We start from the raw sequence: 20,995 nt of genomic DNA, 5'->3' as shown, positions 1-20,995 counted from the left end.
TTGCTTTTACATTTGTTGGATGAAGCAGAAATAGAACTTCAGGGAGTGGATCTTGTTAGAGAAAGGAGAGCTGGGTTAGCTATATTCTAATTCAATCCACTAACAGCCACAGCTGCAGAGACTGGAGCTTTGTGAATATGAGAACTACTTTGCACATGAAATAAAATATCTAATGAAGTTCATAGCGTAAAATGAAAATATCTAGGTTCATGTGGTCTCATCAAGGGAGATGCCTGTGCTGACCAGACTGGCTGCATATGAAAGAGAATGTAATATTAGTGACCAGAGCTAATGACATGGATATAGATAAAAGACCATGTCTCCACATTGATGTTAAATAAAGCTATAAAAAGATAAAAAGCAGGGTTCTTTTTTGATCATGGTAACTTGGAACTAGTGTAGGGTTATTTTACCTCCGGAGCTGCCTCACTTGCAAGGTAGGATAAGCAGGTGTCTGAAAAACAATAGTGAAGCTTTGATGAAAAATTTAAAATGTTACCGTCATTCATTGTTCGAATCCTCATCTAGCCTTTTAAACAGCATCTAATTAATCATGTGCTTTGCTGTTTCCTTTAATCTCAGGTGTGATAAATATCCCAGCTGTGGCACTGGGGATGTTTTCTGGAGGTCTGCTGATGAAGAGGCTGAAGCTGAACATCATGGGAGCAGCCAAGTTCGCCTTTGGCACATCCCTTATAGGTTACATCCTGTCACTGTTCTTCTTCGCAATGAGTTGTGAGAATGCCAAGGTGGCCGGGGTGACACTTTCATATGACAAGTGAGTCAGAGGCGATTATATGATGTGTCGAGGTTAATGGCTACTTGTTTGGAAAATGTATTTTTCCTCCAAACTATTAAACGCAGCAGAGTTAGCCATCTAATATTTGAATGATTCCTCACTATGGTGGCTGAACGCAACACATTATTTAAATGTTTCATATCATGCATCAGAGTTGATTGCTATGTTTTTTGGCATTTCTCAAAAAAGAGGATTTCTCAAAAAAGAAAATGTATGATAAAAGTCCATTTAATCATGAGGATGTCGACTCATATTTAAGCAGAACTGGCAACATTTCCATGGAGCTGCATATAAAGGAGCACGAGGTACCCTTTTGTTAAGCATATTTGGGAACCAGTAGGTGATTACAAGCTGAAACCAACACAAAATCATCCTCTGGGTTTGCCTAATAATGCATGTCAGTATTCAGACACAGCTGAAGTGACACTGCTGAGATGAAAAGTTAAAAGTAGCCAGAGGGGTGCAGCGTGCTAATTAGTCCATGCAGCGAATGTGCCGAAGCTCGAAAACCAATTTAAAAACCAAACACTGCATGCGGTAAATAAAATATGGAATTTCCTAATGCTCAGCAACTTGCTTATTTAGTTTCATAAATGAATGAGGATTGCTCTGGCGCCAGTCATTTTTGAAGACACTGATGATTGGAAATATGCACGTTTGACTGTGTTTATTTGAAGCAGTAATATTTCATCTTATTACAGATTACATTGTCACCGTATAAAAAGGGGGTTGCTTGTAGTGATGAATCTAGAGAGAACTGTGGGAATTAAATCTGCAGCTTACTTAACAGTCTGAGCTCAAGATATAGTCTGAATCTTACTGTGTAAACTAGGTGGTGACGATTTAGGAAATAAACAGCAGGATATTCCTCTCAGGAGATGATGGACCAAAAAATCCACCAAAAAAACTGACCTACATTTGTCTGTAGGCCAGGAAGAGTGACTGAATATGCTGCACTTTGCTAACAAATTTGCCATATCACCTTGATAACGTATGTCTAATGTATCCCTAGAAACTCAAAATCCATATCAAATATATACAAAATTGTAAATAAGTGTATTTGTTTCTGAGTTGTACTTCTTTCTTATCATCTATCTTCCAGCATCGAAAAGATATCGTATGATAAGCACCCGCTCTTCACAGACTGCAACTCAAAGTGCGTTTGTTCATCGAGCGACTGGGACCCAGTCTGCGGTGAGAACGGCATCACATATGTTTCTCCGTGTCTGGCTGGCTGCACCACCTCTGCTGGCTCAGGAAAAAACACAGTAAGTTTACAAGCGGCTCAGAAAGTAAATACTGTACAACCAGAATCGGTTGGAAATTATGAGGCAAAAAACTTTGTTAGTGTCTCGTCTGTTTTAAAACTTGGAGTAGTCTTATATCCCAACTGCGTAACCTTGGCTGGCTCAGAAAAACATGCATTTTTCTCGGAAGTGGGTTTCTACGTTTCATTTGGATTACACACTGTTTTGCCATAAAAGTCATTTGGCGTGAACTTCAAGGCATAATTCTCTCTCTTTTTTTTAAACTAAATGTTACTGAGAAGAGATCTTCTGTCACTCATTCATGACTGTGCATTCATTTATTCTCCATTGTGAGAATGAATACAGTTTTCATGAGAAAACATCGTAAAACTTGCCCACAGCTGGTTTAAAGAGAAAGATACATGCTTTAATATGAGAAAATAACAAAATGAGTTGTACAATCTTCTATTCCTGTATACTTAACCAATATAAGATAAAAAATAAGAATAAGACACTAATTTCATTGCATCAAATTGAATTGCTGGTAAAATCTCAAACGTGGGCAGCAGATCAGTGATCTGGAACCAGGCTATGTCGGTCTTTACGGCTCATGGCTGGTTTTTAAAAGGGGACTTTTTATGCTAATTCTTGCACTTTATTAAATTAACTTTACATGATTCACATTCATGGATGTTTCTGTCTGAAATAGGCAATTTTAGCTCCTCTCCCCTTAAGGCCACTCTGACCATATTAAGGAAATCCCCTCTCTTTGACGTCATGCTTTCGGCTTTTGGTGATGACTTGCACATGCGCAGACCTTTGGCAGTGTTTAAATGATCCTCCGCCCTTGTGAAACTATATTAATTATGATAAGTCTACTTTAATTGTTATTTATTGATTAGTGCAGATATCAAGAAAGGGTATTCACAGTTTTGATGACTAAGTGCTGTTTTAGGGAGCAAGCATGTGACTGAGGGCCTTTAAGGGAAGCCCACACAGCCAGTGCTTTCAAGCACTGGCTGTGTGGGCTCTCCAAGGTTCATGTGAACCTTGGAGAGTTTCATGAGAATTAGATTTGGATATTTTCCACTGTTCCTTTTTCTAACATGTAGCACACAGCAGGAAATAGTCCACTTAGTTTAGGCCAGAGAGTTCCTTACACAGTGGAGGCAGCCTCTCTAAATCGCTGTACACAATCTTTTACATTAATTTGGTTGCTTACTTCCTGGGTATTATTTGCCTGTATATGATTGTCTTTATTTAAAGAAAGTTTGATTGACTAAAGGCTTGTGCTTTTTTGTACTGGTTTGAAGTTTTCTGTTAATCAGTAAGGGAGTTTTATTTAAACCAGCTAAATTCAAAATGAGGGAGTTTAATGCTAGATTTACTAAACTGCTTAAAACTGTCTTATGGTGTAAAAATGTTGCGACAAGTTAGTTAAGTCAAGTTAATTTATTTATTAGCACATTTTAAAACAACACAGGTTGGCCAAAGTGCTTTACAGCTAAATAGAATAAAACAGCAGGGAAATAGAGAAATAACAAGAAAAGCAAGAACCAAAAAGAAAAGAAACGTGTCAAAACTCAGTCAAAATTAAACACTAGTGAGTAAAGGCGTGTCTTTAAGTGAGTTTTAAACATCTCAAGGGTTGCAGAGGTGCTAATTTGAAGAGGCTAACTGTTGCAAAGTTTAGGTTTGACTACAGCAAAGGCCTGGCCTGCTCTGTGTTTAAAGATCTATTAGGAATAGTTAAAATAGGAATAGTTCAAAGTCCAGAAAGGTAAGAGGATGCTAAAGTCCATTTAGTGACTTAAAAACAAGTAATAAAATGTTAAAATCTGTTCTACTGGAAGTCAGCATAAGGAAGCCAAAAGTCAGCATCTAAAAAACATGGACAGAGTTGTGCAGCATCCCAAATCAATAACTGAATATTGACTTGAACAGTGTCCACTTTTATGCACATAGCACTGTTATTGTCCCAGGGGTTGTATTTGAGAAATAACATGCCGTGTATCACTTTTTCCATTAAACATGACCTGTGCCAGTATGTCTGAATGGTAATTCTCACTATTTATTGTATTTTTATACAGCGACATTGTTTTTGCACCTCGTGTTTTGCAAAATCTTTCTGCACTTTTCCTATAAAAAAGACATGAAAGACTACTATCATCTTTTGATTTGTATATAAATGTAGTTTGCAATTCTATGCGTACAGGCTAGTGACAAAATAAAGGAAAACCCTCTCTGAACTCCCTCTATCTCAGTAAGGTGTTGGGCAACAATGCTTTGACACACACACGCACACTGGTTTTTCCATTAATTTGTCTGTAGTTGTCTGTGTCTAGCTATATGGTCATATGTGTGGAATATGCGTGTCTCTCCAGGTCTTCTCTAACTGTTCCTGTGTCGGTGTGGCTGGTAACTATACGGCCAGTACAGGTCACTGCCCTCAAAAGGACGACTGTGACAGGATGTTCCCGTACTTCCTGGCTCTCTCTGTCATCACTTCCTTTATCATCTCTCTTGGGGGGACACCAGGATACATGCTTCTTATCAGGTCAGATTAAATTTAAGGCATATAATGAGAAAGGATCTTGAAATAACTACATTATCCCTGTATTCGTATTAGCATTTATATCAAGCCTCAATTTCAAACTTTTAGAACTGTCTATTTAAGGTGGTACAAGAAGCATTTCTTGTACTGTTTAGTATTTTCCTTACCTTGAAATCCCCACACACCTGGGTTTGGGATAACAGTGGACAATTGGGAGGTTCACTCAAAGGACAGCCAACATTTCCTTGCCAGTATTTTGCTCGAAAGTGTGGCTTGTTGAGGCTGTGCCCCGCCTGGCATGCAGACAAACAGCGGTCGAAACAGCAAAGACAAAAAAACTTTGGTCATGATGAACATTTTTCCATTGCCGCACACAGAAACACGGAAATACTAACATCTTGAACCAATTCAGATTTAATAAAATGTTGTTATACTAATTAATCAGCATGTACACAGAGTTGTGCCTTGTGACTTTGAGCACAGACTTCCTGCAGCCATCTCTGCAGCATGAGTCTGTAGCCAATATAAATAAATATTAGGGGTGCAACGATATTCGTATCGATATTGAACCGTTCGATACAGTGCTTTCGGTTCGGTACGCATATGTATCGAACAATACAACATTTGTAATTTATTTTATCAATTTTCCTTCTGACGATGCTGTCTGTGTTGAGCGCTCAGTGAATCTGTGTTCGACTACTCCGCCTAGGCTGCACTGTCGAGCGCAGATCCACTGAGAGCTCAACACAGACAGCATAGTCAGAAGGAAGAGCGCAGGGCAAGCTAGCGAGACAGAAGTTAAGCTCTCCTTGCAACAGGCAAATTGAACGTCATTCAGATCTGGCATTTGGAATTATTTTGGTTTTCATGTGACGTATGACCCTGAAGGTAAGCGAGTCATGGACTAAAGTAAAACAGTATGTTGAATGTGCCATGCAATGCTCAATTACATTGGTGTGAACTAGTGTGTTAGCGCAGTTAGCTCGTTAACGTGTTGGCCGTCTAGCCCCATGCACGGAGTGATCGGCGGTAGCTCGTTAACGGAGATTTGCCATGTTGTGGCGTTAAGGTCATTTCAACGAGATTAACCTGAAAGCACTAGTGGGAACACAACGAATATGACTGCACATTTACGCCGACATCATCCTAGTGCAAAGACAAAAACAACAAGCATGCTACTAACTTTAGCCGAGTCATTTAGACAGCTGTTAGCACATGATTCTCCTTATGCTGCTGAGAATATAGCCCAGAAGAAGCGGATAGTATCGCTTTTATTTTGGAAAGAGCCATTTCTCTGTAATAAACTCTCTTTTCCAAAGATGAGTGATTCCTCAATCAGATACAGGGCTCGCAATATCGCTAGCCCGACGTCCCGGAGCTAGCGATTTTTTCAGTCGGGCTACCAGGAAAAATATATGTCAATGCTTCTGCATTCTTTCGGAAATGTAGCTGGGTAATTATGTCATTGGCATCGGTGAGCCACTGTCAATATGTGACATATTGAAATCGCGTTTGAATTTGCGCTTGTTTTTTTGCTTTCACTTTGCAATCGTGCAAACTGTGTATAGAGAGCGACAGCACTGATCTGTGAGTGATGATAATTTGTGCACCAATTCCTCTGACATCGTCTTATTAATCGTTAGCTTACTATGCAAACATGACAAGTGAAATCTCCCGCAGCAAGCTTAAACATGTGAGAGGTTGATCGCGCAGAGAATCGCTGAGCTTATGTGAGTGAGTGTGTAAAAGCATTTCAGTTCTGCTGAGCCAAATAAGACAGGTCAGGGTGAAGAAGTGACAGCCAAAGAAAAGCTTACCACAAAACGGAGAAGTTATGACAAATGAGACTATAAGGCAAAAAGAAAGTGCAGCTTTATGGTTTCATGGACAAAAGAATTTCTGTGGCTGCAATATGATGAGCTAAATAACCAGGGCTGCACATAAGTGGTCCGCAGGTGCGCATTCGCTGTCAAAATAAAAAACACGCACAAGGGTTAGGGTTAAATTCAAAAACTGTACTTTTGAGTTAAAATATATATTTATAATTTTAATAAATGACAAATTAAAAATGCATGAACATTTTTTGTATCGAAAAAATATCGAACCGTGACACCAAAGTATCGAACCGAACCGAACCGTGAATTTTGTGTATCGTTGCACCCCTAATAAATATATAAATCAATATTTAAAAAATCTGTTTTCTAATTGATAAAGAAAAATCTGTAGATTTTGGTGATCTCTAATAATTAATATAGGTCATTATTACAGTTTTTGTTTTCTCATATGAGATATGAGATAATAAAAAGAATATGTTGACAAAGCACATTCGTGAGCAAATCACATAGTGACAATGACACGCTTCTGCAAAAACAAAGCCTAAATTACAGAAAGCTAGTATTGAATTACTTTATATTGTGAACATCCATGTGGGAGTGTTTGGACTGATAGAAAAAGTCCAAAATCTATGTCATCATGCACATTTTCCAAATCTATCCGATGGACTGGATTCGAGTCTTTGCCAGGCCGCCTTATGTTTGACATCCCTGAGTTAGACTATAGATGAGGCTTGATACAATAAGCTACACGGAGATGCCCACACAGTCCATCTGAAAAGACCTAATGCTGTACCTGTTGCATGTGCATGTTTTGCATATGAAGGGCATATCATATAATTTGGACTCTTTAGAACAAGCCCTGTACTGTACTACTACTCCTGTAGTAGTTGAGTCAGTCCTAAATGCTTAATGTCATTTGTTGTAGTTACCATTGACTCTTACACAATTTTATACCTGCTTGTTTCACTACTGCAAACTTTGGAGCTTGTTTTCATAAAGCCTTGTATAAACTTCCTGTTATTAGCAGTGGCTGCATACTTGTTTGTGGATTTGTTTGTCTGCCAAACTTATAAAAAAGGGACTTTGTCAAATTAATATTTTAAAAAAACCCAACATTTGTTCTAGTGGTTAGTTGAGAATGACGGTGAGGGCAAATCTTTGCTCTGCTAGTCACAAATGATTTCAGTGACACTGGAAAGTCTAAAACAGATACTGTTACCTTGTTGACATGTCTGATCTCAATGTGTGGAAGCACACGTATCATTGAAAACTATGATATGCTCCTTAGCACACTGGTAATTACCAGTGTCAGTAGACATCAGTTTCCACAATCACATTACTTAGAAAGTGACAGGTGAACATTTTGACCTGCTGATAATAAACTGATTTATTTGATTTATGACAATAACTCTTGAGTGTCAAGTAGACATGTAACAGTAAAATAAATGTAATAATCCAAGACTACGCTTTATAGCAGCTCCCTTGTACCTGTTATATAGTTAATCCTGCCATCTGAAGCCAAAAATGCATTTTAGGCTGTTCTGTGTTCAGTCTTTCCTGAAAGTTGTTCACATGCCTGTGGGATAGCTGTAGGGCCGTTCACTCGGAGAGCCCGCTTGATGATACAAGTAATCTTCTAAGTCTTATCATAGAAGCATTTCCACTCCTGGATCCAATACACTGACACACAACCAGTCTTATTTGTGTACACAAAAACAGCATCAATGTTGTACAGAAACATCTCGCACATCTTCAGGATTTTACCAGAGGTAAAGGTGGTATACAAACCCAAAATCATGTGTCATCAACCAGGCTTCAAATTTTCTGCCACACAGCGGCCTCTGGTGGTTAACTGTGGACTTTACAGTGACATGCTGTGACACATGCATGTGCTAATCATTTATTTTCTGCTTTGTTCTCCCTATAAATCCAACTCGGGTGTGTTTTTCAAGTAAAGAGATTTATGCTAAGGGAATTACACCCTCCTATATGCGAGCACATAAGCACACACTTAACACACAAACGTAGGACCTCTTAAAGCCATGTCAGCTGATCCTGTTGGATTCCAGTGGCCTGGCAGGAATGTAGTGACTTTGCGCTGTGCGTGAATAGTCATCTTATTATTCCTCTGTTCATTTTCAGAGATCAGAAAGACGGTTTAGTTTCCATAGGAATGGTAAAAGTTCTTCTTAACAGGTTTATCAAATGTCATATATTTTGTTGTTTAAGTGGAACAGCTATGGTTTACATTTTGTATTTACATTTACACTCGCTTGAGTAACAGTGGCATTACTTCTGGTGTTACCTAATAGGCTTTTTTTTTTTTTTGTCCAGTAACAATAGAAACTGATTTAAATGATAGTAACCATGTTCTATTTATTTATTTTATTTTATTTATGCAGGTGCATCAAGCCACAGCTGAAATCTTTGGCCCTGGGTTTCCACGCACTGGCAACACGGACCCTTGGTAAGACCTGTTCGGTAGTCGGGAATGTTCTGGGATTTGATCTTGGTTTAACTCTTCCTGAAAACCTTTGCTTTGTTTGTCCAAGTTTAGTCATAAAATTTTGTTCAGATTTTTCAAAATAGTGTTCGCTGTTACCTGTTGTTTCATTTTTAGGAGACGTGACTGTGAAAAGACTTTGTTTCCTTTGTCTTACAGCAGGGATCCCAGCACCCATTTACTTTGGAGCCATCATTGACACCACATGTCTAAAATGGGGTCAGAAAAGGTGTGGGGGCATAGGAGCCTGTCGAATCTACAACACCACCGCCTACAGGTTGTACTTACACATGTACTATTCAGTCGTTTGTGAATCCCTTTTTTTAATTAGTCCAAACATTCAACATAATGCAGCCTTAAGTGTGACCTTCTGTAGACCAGACTTAATCTCATTTATTTGCTGATGCTTTACTGGAAATACTTTCATTGAGTTTGAACTGAATTAGCAGTAACCTCTTGCCTACCCTACTTCTTTTTTTCTAGTTTTTCTGTAACCCCTGGAAGCTCTACGTGAGACATTATAATTCCTGTTTATAGCTTCCAAATTATGATTATTAAACATTAATAAATATTATCCCATTACCCTAGCTCAATTTTCTGGTACAACTCAACATAGGGAATCTATTGCAGCATTAATAACCAACTCTTGTCTGATGTCTTGCCAAATTTTGCTAATTTTCATCAAATCAATCTTTTTCATGCCTCTCAGAATAGCATACCTGGGCCTGACTCTGAGCCTACGGACTATCTCCTTTATTATTTGCATCCCGGGCTTCATCCTGCTCAGTCGACAGCTGAAGGAGGAGGAACGAAGCGCCATCCACGGAGCTCTGAGGAACGGTGGAACCGAACTGGAGGTGCTCAGGAAGGAAGAGTTGGTTATTTCTAATTCTGACCAGCCACACCACCCATCAGAGAACAGCACAGATAGGCAGACACGACTTTGACAGAGCCAGCAGAGCTGACGGCCGCATATATACCCACAGTATGTCCAGAGCGCCGCTGCACACATGCACGCTCGCTCACATGCACGCTCGCTCACATGAAAACAAGATTTGCAGGGAATCACTTGTTGTCCAGTCATCTCATGTAAAACAGAAATTCTATATTTGTACTGCTGGATGGTAAATGGTAAATGGACTGGTTCTTATATAGCGCTTTTCCACTCTTCTGAGCACTCAAAGCGCTTTACACAACTTGTGCATTCACCCATTCACACAAGCACAACTGACATTCACACTCCGATGAATGCATCGGAGAGCAATTTCGGGTTAGTATCTTGCCCAAGGATATTTGGCATGCAGACTAGGGGAAGCCGGGAATTGAACCACCAACCTTCCGATCAGTAGATGACCTGCTCTACCACCTGAGCTACAGCCACCAGCTACAGGATGTGTAAAGGCTTTGTAAATCTGACAGAAATTTGATATGACTGAAATATTTCTTGAATGTACATGCTGTTTTTCCTTTTAAGAAAAAAAAAATACAAACACGATATTTTTGAGTTGAAGAAAATATCAGTTAGGAAATGTGACTTGTACAGACTACTGCAAAACAGTACTATTTTAAACACCAGCATTTCAAAAGCTGCCTCTTTAAGATCTTTCTTTCAAAGTTATTCCAGCTGACAGTAGTGTTACAGAACTGAAGAGGTAAAGTGGCCTTATAAACCAGAGGCACAACAGCAAACTGATATGTCCTAAAAAGAAAAATCTGGCCTTTAGAGACCTGAGATATTTTTTTCTCCTTTAAGTGAGTTGTAGAATTGCTCGTTTCAGTAACACTTGGAGGATATTGATATGATGTTTCGGTATGTGCCTCATTCACTCAACTGTTACCTCTTAATGTGTGTTTCAGAGATCTTTAAAAAACAATTTCATTTTACTTTTAAATTTCAGATCATCGGCTCTTTACTCGTTTAGGAAAAAACAATTGATTTTTGCTTTTTACTTAAAAGCCCAAAGTTGTGAGTGTATAGCAGTTTGTTGTTTTTGTGCTTTCTGGATATGAACTTTGGGTCCGTTGATATTCATAATCACTAGAAATGGGAATTGTATTTTAGTGAAATCTGCTTCAGCAAACGGCTCTGCTTTTGTCAAATTCTAGAGCCATGACACTTACCTCTGAGTGGTGCAAATGTTTTAGTTTCACACACACAACTGACTAAAGCTGTTAATAGCTGGTATCAGATCAAATTTGCATCTTACACTTCTCAGTTGGGCTCCCCAGGCTCTGGTATTAAATAACCGTTGTCGTGCCTTGGATAAGGCAGAAATTGTATTGTTGCAACACTGATAAAGTACTTACTGTAAAAAAAAAAGGAGAAGAAGAAGAAAACACTGTGTGTGATTGTTGTTGCTGATATGTAAAAGTTCTGTTTCCATCGTCATGCGTTTCACTGGTTGGTGTTTCTACCTTTGTATTCTTTATGTGTGTCTTTATGCCAATGTCACAATTTTATCTCCCCTTTCTTCTCTTAAACATTAACCCCATTTTTGTAAAATCTGACAGTGATTTCTCAGTTGTATGAATCGAGTATGTAGCATTTTTTAAATTTTATACAACTTTTTTTTTAAAGAACTCTTTTTATCCCAGTCTGTCACTGAAATCCTGGACATTTTTTTTTTTTTTTTAGCATTTTCTTTCATTGAGAGCAAATGATCAGATATCTGACTGCTTAAACTAGAGCTCTGTTCAGGGATCTGATGAAATTATCTGAGGGTACACTAGCTGCTCTGATGTGATGTTTTGCAATGACTGATGAAGTCGTGATCTCTGGAATGCATTCAAATTCATGCCCAAAGTATTGATATGGTTGAAAGTCGAGTACCGATTATTGAGACTCATCGCAACACTTTTCTTTAGTGCAGCAGTGTACGAGTGTACACTGCTGCCAATCTCTATGATTCAGAAAACAGTTTCCTTCGACCACCCATTTGTGTAATACCAGACGCCCTTAATATGTACATCAGCAGAAAGACTAAATTAGCCCAGTTTAAAATTCAAAACGTGGTAAAGGATTTGACAGACTTTTTAATACAGACACACTTTCCCGGAGTGTTATTTTCTTCGGACAGTTGCAACAGCAGTAAGTGGATCAGACAGTTTCAGTTCAAGCCCATAGAGACTGTTTGATGTGAGATTATTTTCGAGTCTGTAGTTCTCTACTTTCAGCAAATGATAAAGCTTAGGGTGCATCCTACCACTGACACTAAAGTGTATTCAGAAGTATTGATAATGCAAACCCCTCCCCCTGCCCCCCAACACACACACACAAATAAAATACATAAATACAAATATATATTTATACACATATGTCCCTACATGATTGTATATTTTCATGACAAAAAGCATCATCTGACCTGTTATTACAAGTGACAAAAACTTGCCTCAACATCACATGTTGTGGTATTTGTCACTTTCAACGGGAGCTGTGTGTTTTAAGTAATATGCTGGTTTCATAGTTTATAATATTTATAGATAATATTTATAGTAGCATAAACTCTATTGAAAATGAACACTATTTACCATGTAGCTTTTGTATTGCTGTTCTGCTGTGGGCTATCAGCATCTCATCGCTGATGAGAACCTGTAATCTAAATATGGCTTCTGGTTTGGTAGCTTAGGGGACCTTAACTGAAAGTATTTGCTTGATTTGTGGATGGATGAAATTAGGCAAAATTGGGTTTTAAAAACATGTTAAACTGCGTCCTTTAAAAACAGCGTGTGGATTGAAGGAGGATTTCTTGCATTGCACTGCTGTTAGGAATATTCTGAAGTTTCCTGCAACTTTCCACTCAAGTGCCAAATCAGATTTAGTCAGTCCCATTTTTTTATTTTTAGATATCAGGGTGAAGTGATATTGTTCCAGTAACAGAATGTTCAGTGTGACTCAAAAAAGGCATTCAATATAATTTTGCAGTCACCAGTTTTATTTCAAGGTCATGAATTCACGTTTTTCAAAGGAGCCGTGGACCCACAACACACGTACTATTTGGGTAAGTTGCAGCATGAGGTGACTGTGTCATCTTCAGGTTCAGTTTCAGGCTGACACAACTCAGAACGGTGTAGAGAAAGAAAGTCATTATCTCAATAATGTAAGGTCTTTGCTTGCATTAAAGAAATCAGAATGTAAATAATTTTCTTGGATTATTTTTGTAAAATTTCAAGGAATATCTTAAATGAAATATTAAAATAAAGAATTTTAATACCCAATCACATTATGGGTTTTTTGTGATTTGTTTCATTAGCTGGGAAAATGAAAAAAAAAAAAAAAATGGTTGTAGTGCAGGAGGCATACGGACCAGAAGGGAAGTGTGGTCCTGCTCCTGAAATTCAGATAAATGATTAACAGAGTTTGTGTTAAGAAGTCAAAACAAAGCGCAGGAAAAAATAACCTTTATTAAAGAAAATTCTGCTTTCTACATCCACTGGAAAGGCACTTAAATCTGATTTTTACGTCCAAACAGCAGAGCGCAACATGAACATGTATTTATATTACCGGGAAAATGAACAATGGTAAATCACTAATAAAAAGCAAACGTTTAAATATGTGGTGATGACAATCGCAGGTCCTGTTTCACAGTGACATGGATTTGTTTTGTTTGGATAATTAAAAGATACACAAAAAAATATATATAACAAAACAAAGACAATCTTTTTTTGTGACATAAAATATGAATCCCAGCAAACTGTGCACCTTAACACAAAACTGAGCATGTGAAGAACATCCAGGCAAAAACCTAACTAGGACTTAAAAAAAAAAAGTTTTACTTTATGTGCCAGATCTTTTTACAACTTCAAATAAAAGGAAATAAAAAACTAAACACAGACACAAAAACAAAAAACAAACAGATACTGGCTAAAACCTCTACCTACTGTTATCCATTACAGCTGTACAGGTAAAAACATCTGGCACATCGGCTGAAACACCGCAAAACAAAAGTGAAGCTCATTTATCTCAGTGCAACTGTACATGCAGTCTGTATTTGCATACTAAAGTTAAGCTGCAAGTGGCTGCACAAAAACAAGAGAAAACCTTTAGCATAAAAATACTTTTGTAACCATTTACCACATTTATAGATCGACTCAACTTTCCCCATATCTTGTGCAAAGTGGCAAAAACAAATGAGACAGAAAACACTCATTTTGTTTGATATTTGATATATTAGGTGCTCTGTGATCAGTCCTGAGTCACTTACTAACTGAACTCCAATTGCTTTGCACAATTAATCTGCCCGATAGCGCACCCTTGAAAAAGAAAATCCTCTTAGTCAGGCTGCACCAGGCAGAAACAGATATTACTCATTCCATTTAAGCCAGTCTCGTGCTCTAATAAAGGTTTAAGACTTTTGAAACCATTGCTGCTACCAGCCGAAAGCATGTTCCTCAGATGAGCCAGTCTTTAATTTGTAATTAAATAGTATGACACACGGTGTTACAGATGGTCAAGCATGTGGTGCAATTGTCTGTGACTGAGCTAAGTAAACACTTTAACCTTTAACTTTTCATCTAATCTTCCTTTTTATTTCCACTGTCTCGCAGATTCTGAAAGGAGAGAAAATGAAAATATCAGTTAAAATATTATACTGTATTATACAATTCCACACTCCATAAAGGTTCAAAGTGTCTGTTAGTTGTTAAAGAAATGGATGAAAACCTGAAAGTGAACAGAATTTGCAGTCTTTCACTAGTGATTTGTGCTTTAAATGTTTCAACAAAACATACTCGAGGCCTAAGCTTAAACGATAAATTGATGGCTTCTTTGATCACGAAATATGGAGGAACCACACTGCTGATCTGAGGCTGCCTGCCTGATGTTAATTGTCTTGAATGTCACTTTGAATTGTTACATCTAGCTAGTGAACGACCCAGCAAATCATCACCCTGCTGTGTTCAGAGCTCAGCATTACCTGGAGCTCCTGGTGTTCTTTCAACAGCCTGTCATACTCCCTGGCGAGGCCCTCCATCTGTTTCTTCATTACATCTGCCTCTGACTGGGACTTCTTCAGACCTGGAGAGGAAAACAATGACACATGAGAACAAGGAATCCCCACCCCCCATGTCTTTGTTTACAGAAACTGACAAGTTATAAAAGCTACATTTGTTTCCAGGGAAGGTGTAGAGGACTGAAATATACACAGATATTAACCATCTCCAGAAGTCTTCAGTTCTTCTTTCAGTTTCTCCACTTCCTTCCTTAGCAGGTCCATGCCCTCAGCAGTAGCCCTATCACCCCGCCCTTCCATCAGAGTCTGATAACATAAAAATACATATATTCAAATCTTCAGTCAAATATAGTTATCCCAGTACCTCCAGTGGAAAACACAAAGCATATTCCAGGCATACAAACTGAACAGTCAAACCATTGAGCAGCCTATAAACATTAAATATACTCTGGATGTGGATTAAAGGTTAAAGCTGAGTTGGGTAGCTTCCATTTCAATTCATCTTTATATGATTACAATCAACTGGGTACTCTGTTAATATAGCTTTAGATTATGTAAGCAACAAGCTAATATGTGCTATTAAAATCTGGACTTTGAAATTCTGTTTTATCATTCAATAACTGTGTAACTTATTCCCTGACCTATATGAGTTTCCCCACATGCAGTTCAAAGTGGGTTATTGATTACAAATAACAGATCTTTGTGCAATTACCTGTTTCAACAGTTCATTGTCCTTCATGTATTTCTCAGCAGTCTGGTTAGCATTTTCAGCCTGTGCTTGAAGAGCAGCCGTAGTCCCAGACGCTGACGCCAGCTGATTAATCAGAGTGATCAGCCGCTTCATAACGCTGCAAAAACACACAAAGGTTAGAGGAAAGCCAGGTTCAAAGTCCAGGTGTTGTATTAGAGCACAGACTCACAGCCACAGGAAGACGGCAAAACCAGAGATGTACAGATTCCTCTGGGCTCTAAAAAGCTTCATGTGCAAGTGGTCGAACATATTTGGTTGCAGCTTGGCATCGGCGCCGTGCTCTTTAGATGAATACTTTCTCACTTCACGGACAGCATCTTTAAAAACCAAAGAAAAAGAAATCCCCCATAAGTCCAAAAGTAGCCTTAAAAATACAGACAGGGATGATTGTTTGCTTACCGAGGAAGAGAACAATGAGTATTATGATCATGGTGAGAAACACTTTATTCCAGAATCTTGACATCCAACTCCAGATCCTCAGATGGAAAATGCTCTGCCATCTGCACAAACATTTGAAGTCACATCACTATGGTGCACAACATAACATTTCTTACAGGATTACTACAGCTGACAGTATATTTGACGCAGAATCAAACACCACACTTTGCTGCCAGTGGTGAGACAAACCTGACACATATGCACAATGTCGTCATTATTCATTCTTTAGTGTTTAGTTAGTACCTTTTTCAGCAATCCAAAGTACCACAAAGTGCACAATACAGATGAAGAAATGAGTTCAGGCAGGGTGGAGTGGGTGTAAATGAGTTTCTGGGGTAATTTGTAACAGAAGGATGGCAGCAAAAGTGTAAGGAAATGTTCAGAGAGACCTGCTATGATGTGTGAGTTCAAGATGTTGGCAGATTTTAATTTGAGAGTTATCAGAACAGACAAGCTTAGAAATGCATAGATCAGGGGGACATCTTAGGTTGAGATGGTTTGGGCATGTGCACAGGGATAGTGGATATACTGGACAAAAGATGTTGAGCTACTCAACAGGAGAAGGAAAAGAGGAAGACCACAGAAGAGATCCGTGAATGTAGTGAAGGAGGACATGCAGAGGGTTGGTTTGACAGAAGAGATAGAATGATATGGATCCACTGTGGGTACCCCGAAACTGAGCTACCAAAAGAAGAAGAAAGGATCTCCTTTGTCAACAGAGACCTGAGTGCAAAACCATATTCAACTTGAGAACAGAGTGACAGTTATACTTACCTCCTGGCAGAGATAAAGGGTAAACAGAGGATGACAATGACGCCAATTTCCACATAGAGAAAGAGAGCGACAGCTGTCCACTGCAACGTCATCTTTGCTGATGGCTTCTGAAGATAAACCAACCAAAAGACCGGAAACCTAACAGAAAACAAGAAAAGGGAAAGGAATTGGTCTCACCAGCCTCCCTCAACAAACTATCAGGTACAGAGAAGGTAAGCTACCTATCGTACGTGGCCATTTCTCAGTAATAACACTACCGTTGAAAAAGACTGCAATAATCTCGAACCCAGTCTATTTACCTTAACGGAAGCTCGCAGAGGCTTGGAGTGAACTGTCAAACCGCTGTTACTATAACCTGGTTTCACAGCATCACCGCAACAAATACGTGCAAATAGAGTGCTCGTTTATATGTTTAACGGCTAGCTACTTTCAACGATTTCACTCTTCCATCTTTAGCCAGCGTTCAGTATCAAGCTTGCATTAACACATGAGCTAACGCTAACATGCAACTAACGCAGGTGATATAGAAACATACATTTTTTTTAACTATTTAAGACTATTATAAGGCCTGCTATAACACGTTATGCTAGATTCCAAGTAGACATATATGAAACTTCCAAAATACCGTAAAAGCAGCAACTGAGATACTTACTAGTTAGCTTCTGAAATCAAACAGGGCAAAGTAAGTTTGTCTTCCTGCACCAGCGAGTCCTCCTACCGCCTCTTCCGAAAGAATAGCTTCCGTTGCAGTTTTTCAAAATAAAAGCCGCGGCGCTATTACAATTTTTAATCTAACAATATAAATGCGGTCCGTCCTATGTACAATTATTTTCCACAGTTATTGCTATTCATTTTTAAACTGTAGTGCTGTTTGAACACCCCTTTCATTTCATGATATTGAAGATTTTCGTTATAGGGAAGATTGTGACATTTACGTTGAAGGCAAATAATTAATTACTTGAAGCCGTTTTTTCCTTCATGACAAGGAAATAACGAAATAAATTTCTTACACTTCATATTGATTATCCACTCTCAGAACACTGAAATATCTTTTTCTTTTAAACCCCTGAAGCCAATAGAAATATTGCATCTCAGTAATGCTTTACATAAACATGACAAACAAAAACAAACTACGCATGTACAGAGATGCACTCTTCCCACGATTATTCTATATTCTGTTTAATAACCTACTATCGCACACTTGCGGAAAAAGGAAAGCAATAGAGACAGAAATTGCACAGCTATAGATTAAAAAAATTTATTGAGCATAAAAACAGTAACAATAAAAACTAAAGTCACGCTGTTAATTTTCAATGTGGTCATGTCTTGAGATCATGTACTGATCCATATGTATTCTGGAGGTAATCTATTACAGCTGAAGTACTGGACAGAGAATTGAACACTTTTCTCTCCGGCTGCGAGCTAACCCTCTCCAGCATGTAGATAAGATGATGGTGGAAGCATGTGAATGGAGTGCCCTGTTCAACAGATATGTCCACCCAGTCCCATATACACTGCAAAGGAGTGTCCTCATAGCCAGCAAACATAGCAGGGTTAGCAAGTAACCCACGCGCAGCCATGACACCTAATAAAAAAGATAAGAAAAAACCATGAGCCAAATAGAAAGAAAACTGCCAGAGTTAGAAGTATATTTGTTACAATGTTGCTGAAAACGAACATACCATCAACACCTGTGAGCTCGTGGATTGACTCCACATCCCGGAGATACTTTATATCGCCGTTGGCAATGACAGGGACAGAAACACTGTCTTTAATTGTCTTTATAGCATCGTAATGGACTGGTTGGTGGCGTTCTTCTGTTGTACGACCATGGACTGTTATCCATGACACACCGGCTGATTCAGCCTTTTGACATAGATCCACTGTCTGCCTTAGGTCCTTGTGAATTCTGTGAAAGATAACAGTAACGGTATTAATATACCAATAATAAGTAGGATCATAATCATAACTAGTATTGTTTTAAATAATCTTCCTTCGGTTGCTCCCTTTAGGGTTACCAGGGCAGACCATCTTTCTGCATCTCACTCAGTTTCTAGCATCCGCTTCTGTCACACCAACCCTCTGCATATCCTCCTTCACCACATTCATGGTGCTCTTCCTCTTTTCCCCCTAACTGGCAGCTTCATATTCAACATCCTTCCACCAGCCCTTCTCTGCTCATGTCCAAACCATCTCAACTTTGCCCCTCTAACTTTTCCTCCAAACTGCTCAATCAGAGCTGGCCCTCTGAGGTACTTGTTTTTATTCCTGTCCACCCTGGTCACTCCCAATGAAAATCTGAACATCTTTAGCTCAACCAACTTCAGCTCCGGTTACTGCCTTTTTGTTAGTGCCACACTCTCCAAACCATAGCAGGTCTCACTACCATCTTGCAAATCTTCCCTTTCCCTCTTGCTGCTATCCTTCCACAAATCACCCCCTGACACTCGTCTCCACCCTGCCTGCACTCTTTTCTTCACCTCTCTTATGCACTGTCCATTGCTCTAGATGATTGACCCCAGGTATTTAAATTCATCTACCTTCACACCCTCTACATCTTGAATGTTCACCATTCCACCTGTCTCCTTCTCATTCACAAACATCTATTCTGCCTCACTTTTATTCACTTTAATTCCTCTTCTGTCCAGTGCATACCTCCACCTCTCCAGCCGCTCTTCCATTTACTCCATACTGTACCTAAACAGTGTCGTTCACAAACATCACTGACAGGTACAGTTATAAAGTTATATATTATAAAGGGGTCATAATTCTTCAAAAAGAAACAAAGTTTAGTATGTGTGGCTTTTTTTTTTTTTTACCTTATTTTAATTGATGCTGTGTAGTTTGGATTGTCCACTTGATTTCTGACGTGTCTCACCATGTCTTTAACAAGTTCTGGCTTGTTAATGAGGCATGCACCATACCCAGCTGACATAGCCCACCTGAAAACAACACACAAAAAAGATACTGAAGCGTTCTGAGTACACTGAGTTTACTAGATTTGTACCTAACTACTGGTCCCAGTAACTCTTAGTTACTTTCTGGAATAAAATGTAAATATTAAGAATCAACAAAGAAAAAGCTACTCTGTACAATCACATTGTTTAAATAATGAAAAGTGACAGCATTAGTTTAAACTATCAGTAGCTGCACCTCTGGGGGCAGCCGCAGTTGAGGTCAACTCCATCTGAGAAAGGTGCCACTGCACAGGCTGCATCAGCCAGACTCTGAGCATCATGGGCAGCAAACTGCACTATCAGTGGTCGGTCACCTGAGCAGATAAACAAAGAGCTGTAAACTATCATCATATCAGCAATAGCAATACAGACAATACTGGCATTAGTAAATTTTACATTATGTCGCAGGGAAAATCTCTCTGTTTGAAGAAACTAGGTATGAAGTGCAAGAAATCAACCTAGTAGCTCATTCCAGCTCATATTACAATGTTACTCACGTTCATTAGTAGTGAATTCACTGTCTCTGGCTTTGATTGAGCGCAAGAAGTCGGCTGCAACGATCATTGGAGTGAAGCAGATATCGCAGTTGTACTTCCTAACCAAGGACCTGAAAGCAAGCCTGAAGGAAATAAATATTAGCACAGTGAGCATCATTAACTGTACACGTGTTTCACCAAAATTCATCCATAAGCAAAGAAATTTGTAAATTAGTTAAAGAAATGACAGCTTTCACTTACTTTGAGTATCGAACCATTGGGGCACAAATTTTCAGTACTTGTCCCTTTTCAAACATGTCCATGACACTCGTGTTGCCGTTAGCAGTCTTCATTCTTCACATAAGCGGCCAAACGTTAGCCACGTAGCGTAACAAGCTAACTATCTCAATATGCACGTGAAGCCTTTCGCGGTTTAAATGTACTATTGTCCGACGTATTACTTCAAGGCTAAAAGAAGACCCCACCTCACAGTATAAAACGCCATTCTGCTAAACAGAGATACGCAGGTATGACTACATGGACCTCAAGACGACACTCACGGAAATGTGCCCACTCAGTGGCAGGGGAGGAAAAAATACGGGCGTGTGTTTGGGACTTATGAACTGTTACGTCATGCAACAAGATGTATGTTTATGTATTTAATCTTTTTTAATTTATTTGTTTTTTTATTATGACCTCCAAACATACGCTAT

General features: G+C 38.9%; 3 protein-coding genes across 3 annotated transcripts in view; 1 reads left to right on the top strand and 2 right to left on the bottom strand.

Annotated features, from left to right (window-relative positions):
* Positions 1–13,343, top strand: part of LOC147314484 (solute carrier organic anion transporter family member 1C1-like) — a 41,750-nt gene extending 28,407 nt beyond the window's left edge. Inside the window, exons 10-15 of the mRNA XM_086261435.1 lie at positions 583–778; positions 1,902–2,067; positions 4,431–4,603; positions 8,838–8,902; positions 9,098–9,215; positions 9,648–13,343. Of these exons, the coding sequence (XP_086117561.1) occupies positions 583–778; positions 1,902–2,067; positions 4,431–4,603; positions 8,838–8,902; positions 9,098–9,215; positions 9,648–9,885 (956 nt within the window). The 3' untranslated portion in view covers positions 9,886–13,343. The remainder of the gene's footprint in view (positions 1–582; positions 779–1,901; positions 2,068–4,430; positions 4,604–8,837; positions 8,903–9,097; positions 9,216–9,647) is intronic.
* bcap29 (B cell receptor associated protein 29) lies at positions 13,320–17,624 on the bottom strand. Its single transcript, XM_086261437.1, has 8 exons — positions 17,502–17,624; positions 16,850–16,987; positions 16,037–16,137; positions 15,807–15,954; positions 15,599–15,734; positions 15,090–15,192; positions 14,851–14,951; positions 13,320–14,485 (listed from the first exon to the last, which is right to left on the bottom strand). The coding sequence occupies exons 2-8, from the start codon at positions 16,939–16,941 to the stop codon at positions 14,450–14,452; spliced, it is 717 nt and encodes a 238-aa protein (XP_086117563.1). The 5' UTR covers positions 16,942–16,987; positions 17,502–17,624; the 3' UTR covers positions 13,320–14,449.
* A 458-nt stretch (positions 17,625–18,082) lies between these two features.
* Positions 18,083–20,908, bottom strand: dus4l (dihydrouridine synthase 4-like (S. cerevisiae)). The gene is made up of 6 exons (XM_086261436.1): positions 20,544–20,908; positions 20,304–20,425; positions 20,003–20,120; positions 19,669–19,791; positions 18,532–18,758; positions 18,083–18,434 (listed from the first exon to the last, which is right to left on the bottom strand). Exons 1-6 carry the CDS (start codon positions 20,633–20,635, stop codon positions 18,169–18,171), a joined length of 948 nt encoding a protein of 315 aa, XP_086117562.1. The 5' UTR covers positions 20,636–20,908; the 3' UTR covers positions 18,083–18,168.
* Between the last annotated feature and the right edge of the window lie 87 nt (positions 20,909–20,995).

This window comes from Aulonocara sp. 'chitande type north' Nkhata Bay, linkage group LG14, assembly GCF_057382095.1.
Source record: "Aulonocara sp. 'chitande type north' Nkhata Bay isolate Kocher_YH1m ecotype deep benthic linkage group LG14, A_spYH_male_GT1.1, whole genome shotgun sequence".
In the NCBI taxonomy this organism is placed as follows: domain Eukaryota; kingdom Metazoa; phylum Chordata; class Actinopteri; order Cichliformes; family Cichlidae; genus Aulonocara; species Aulonocara sp. 'chitande type north' Nkhata Bay.
This window is presented reverse-complemented; position numbering and strand designations above follow the sequence as displayed.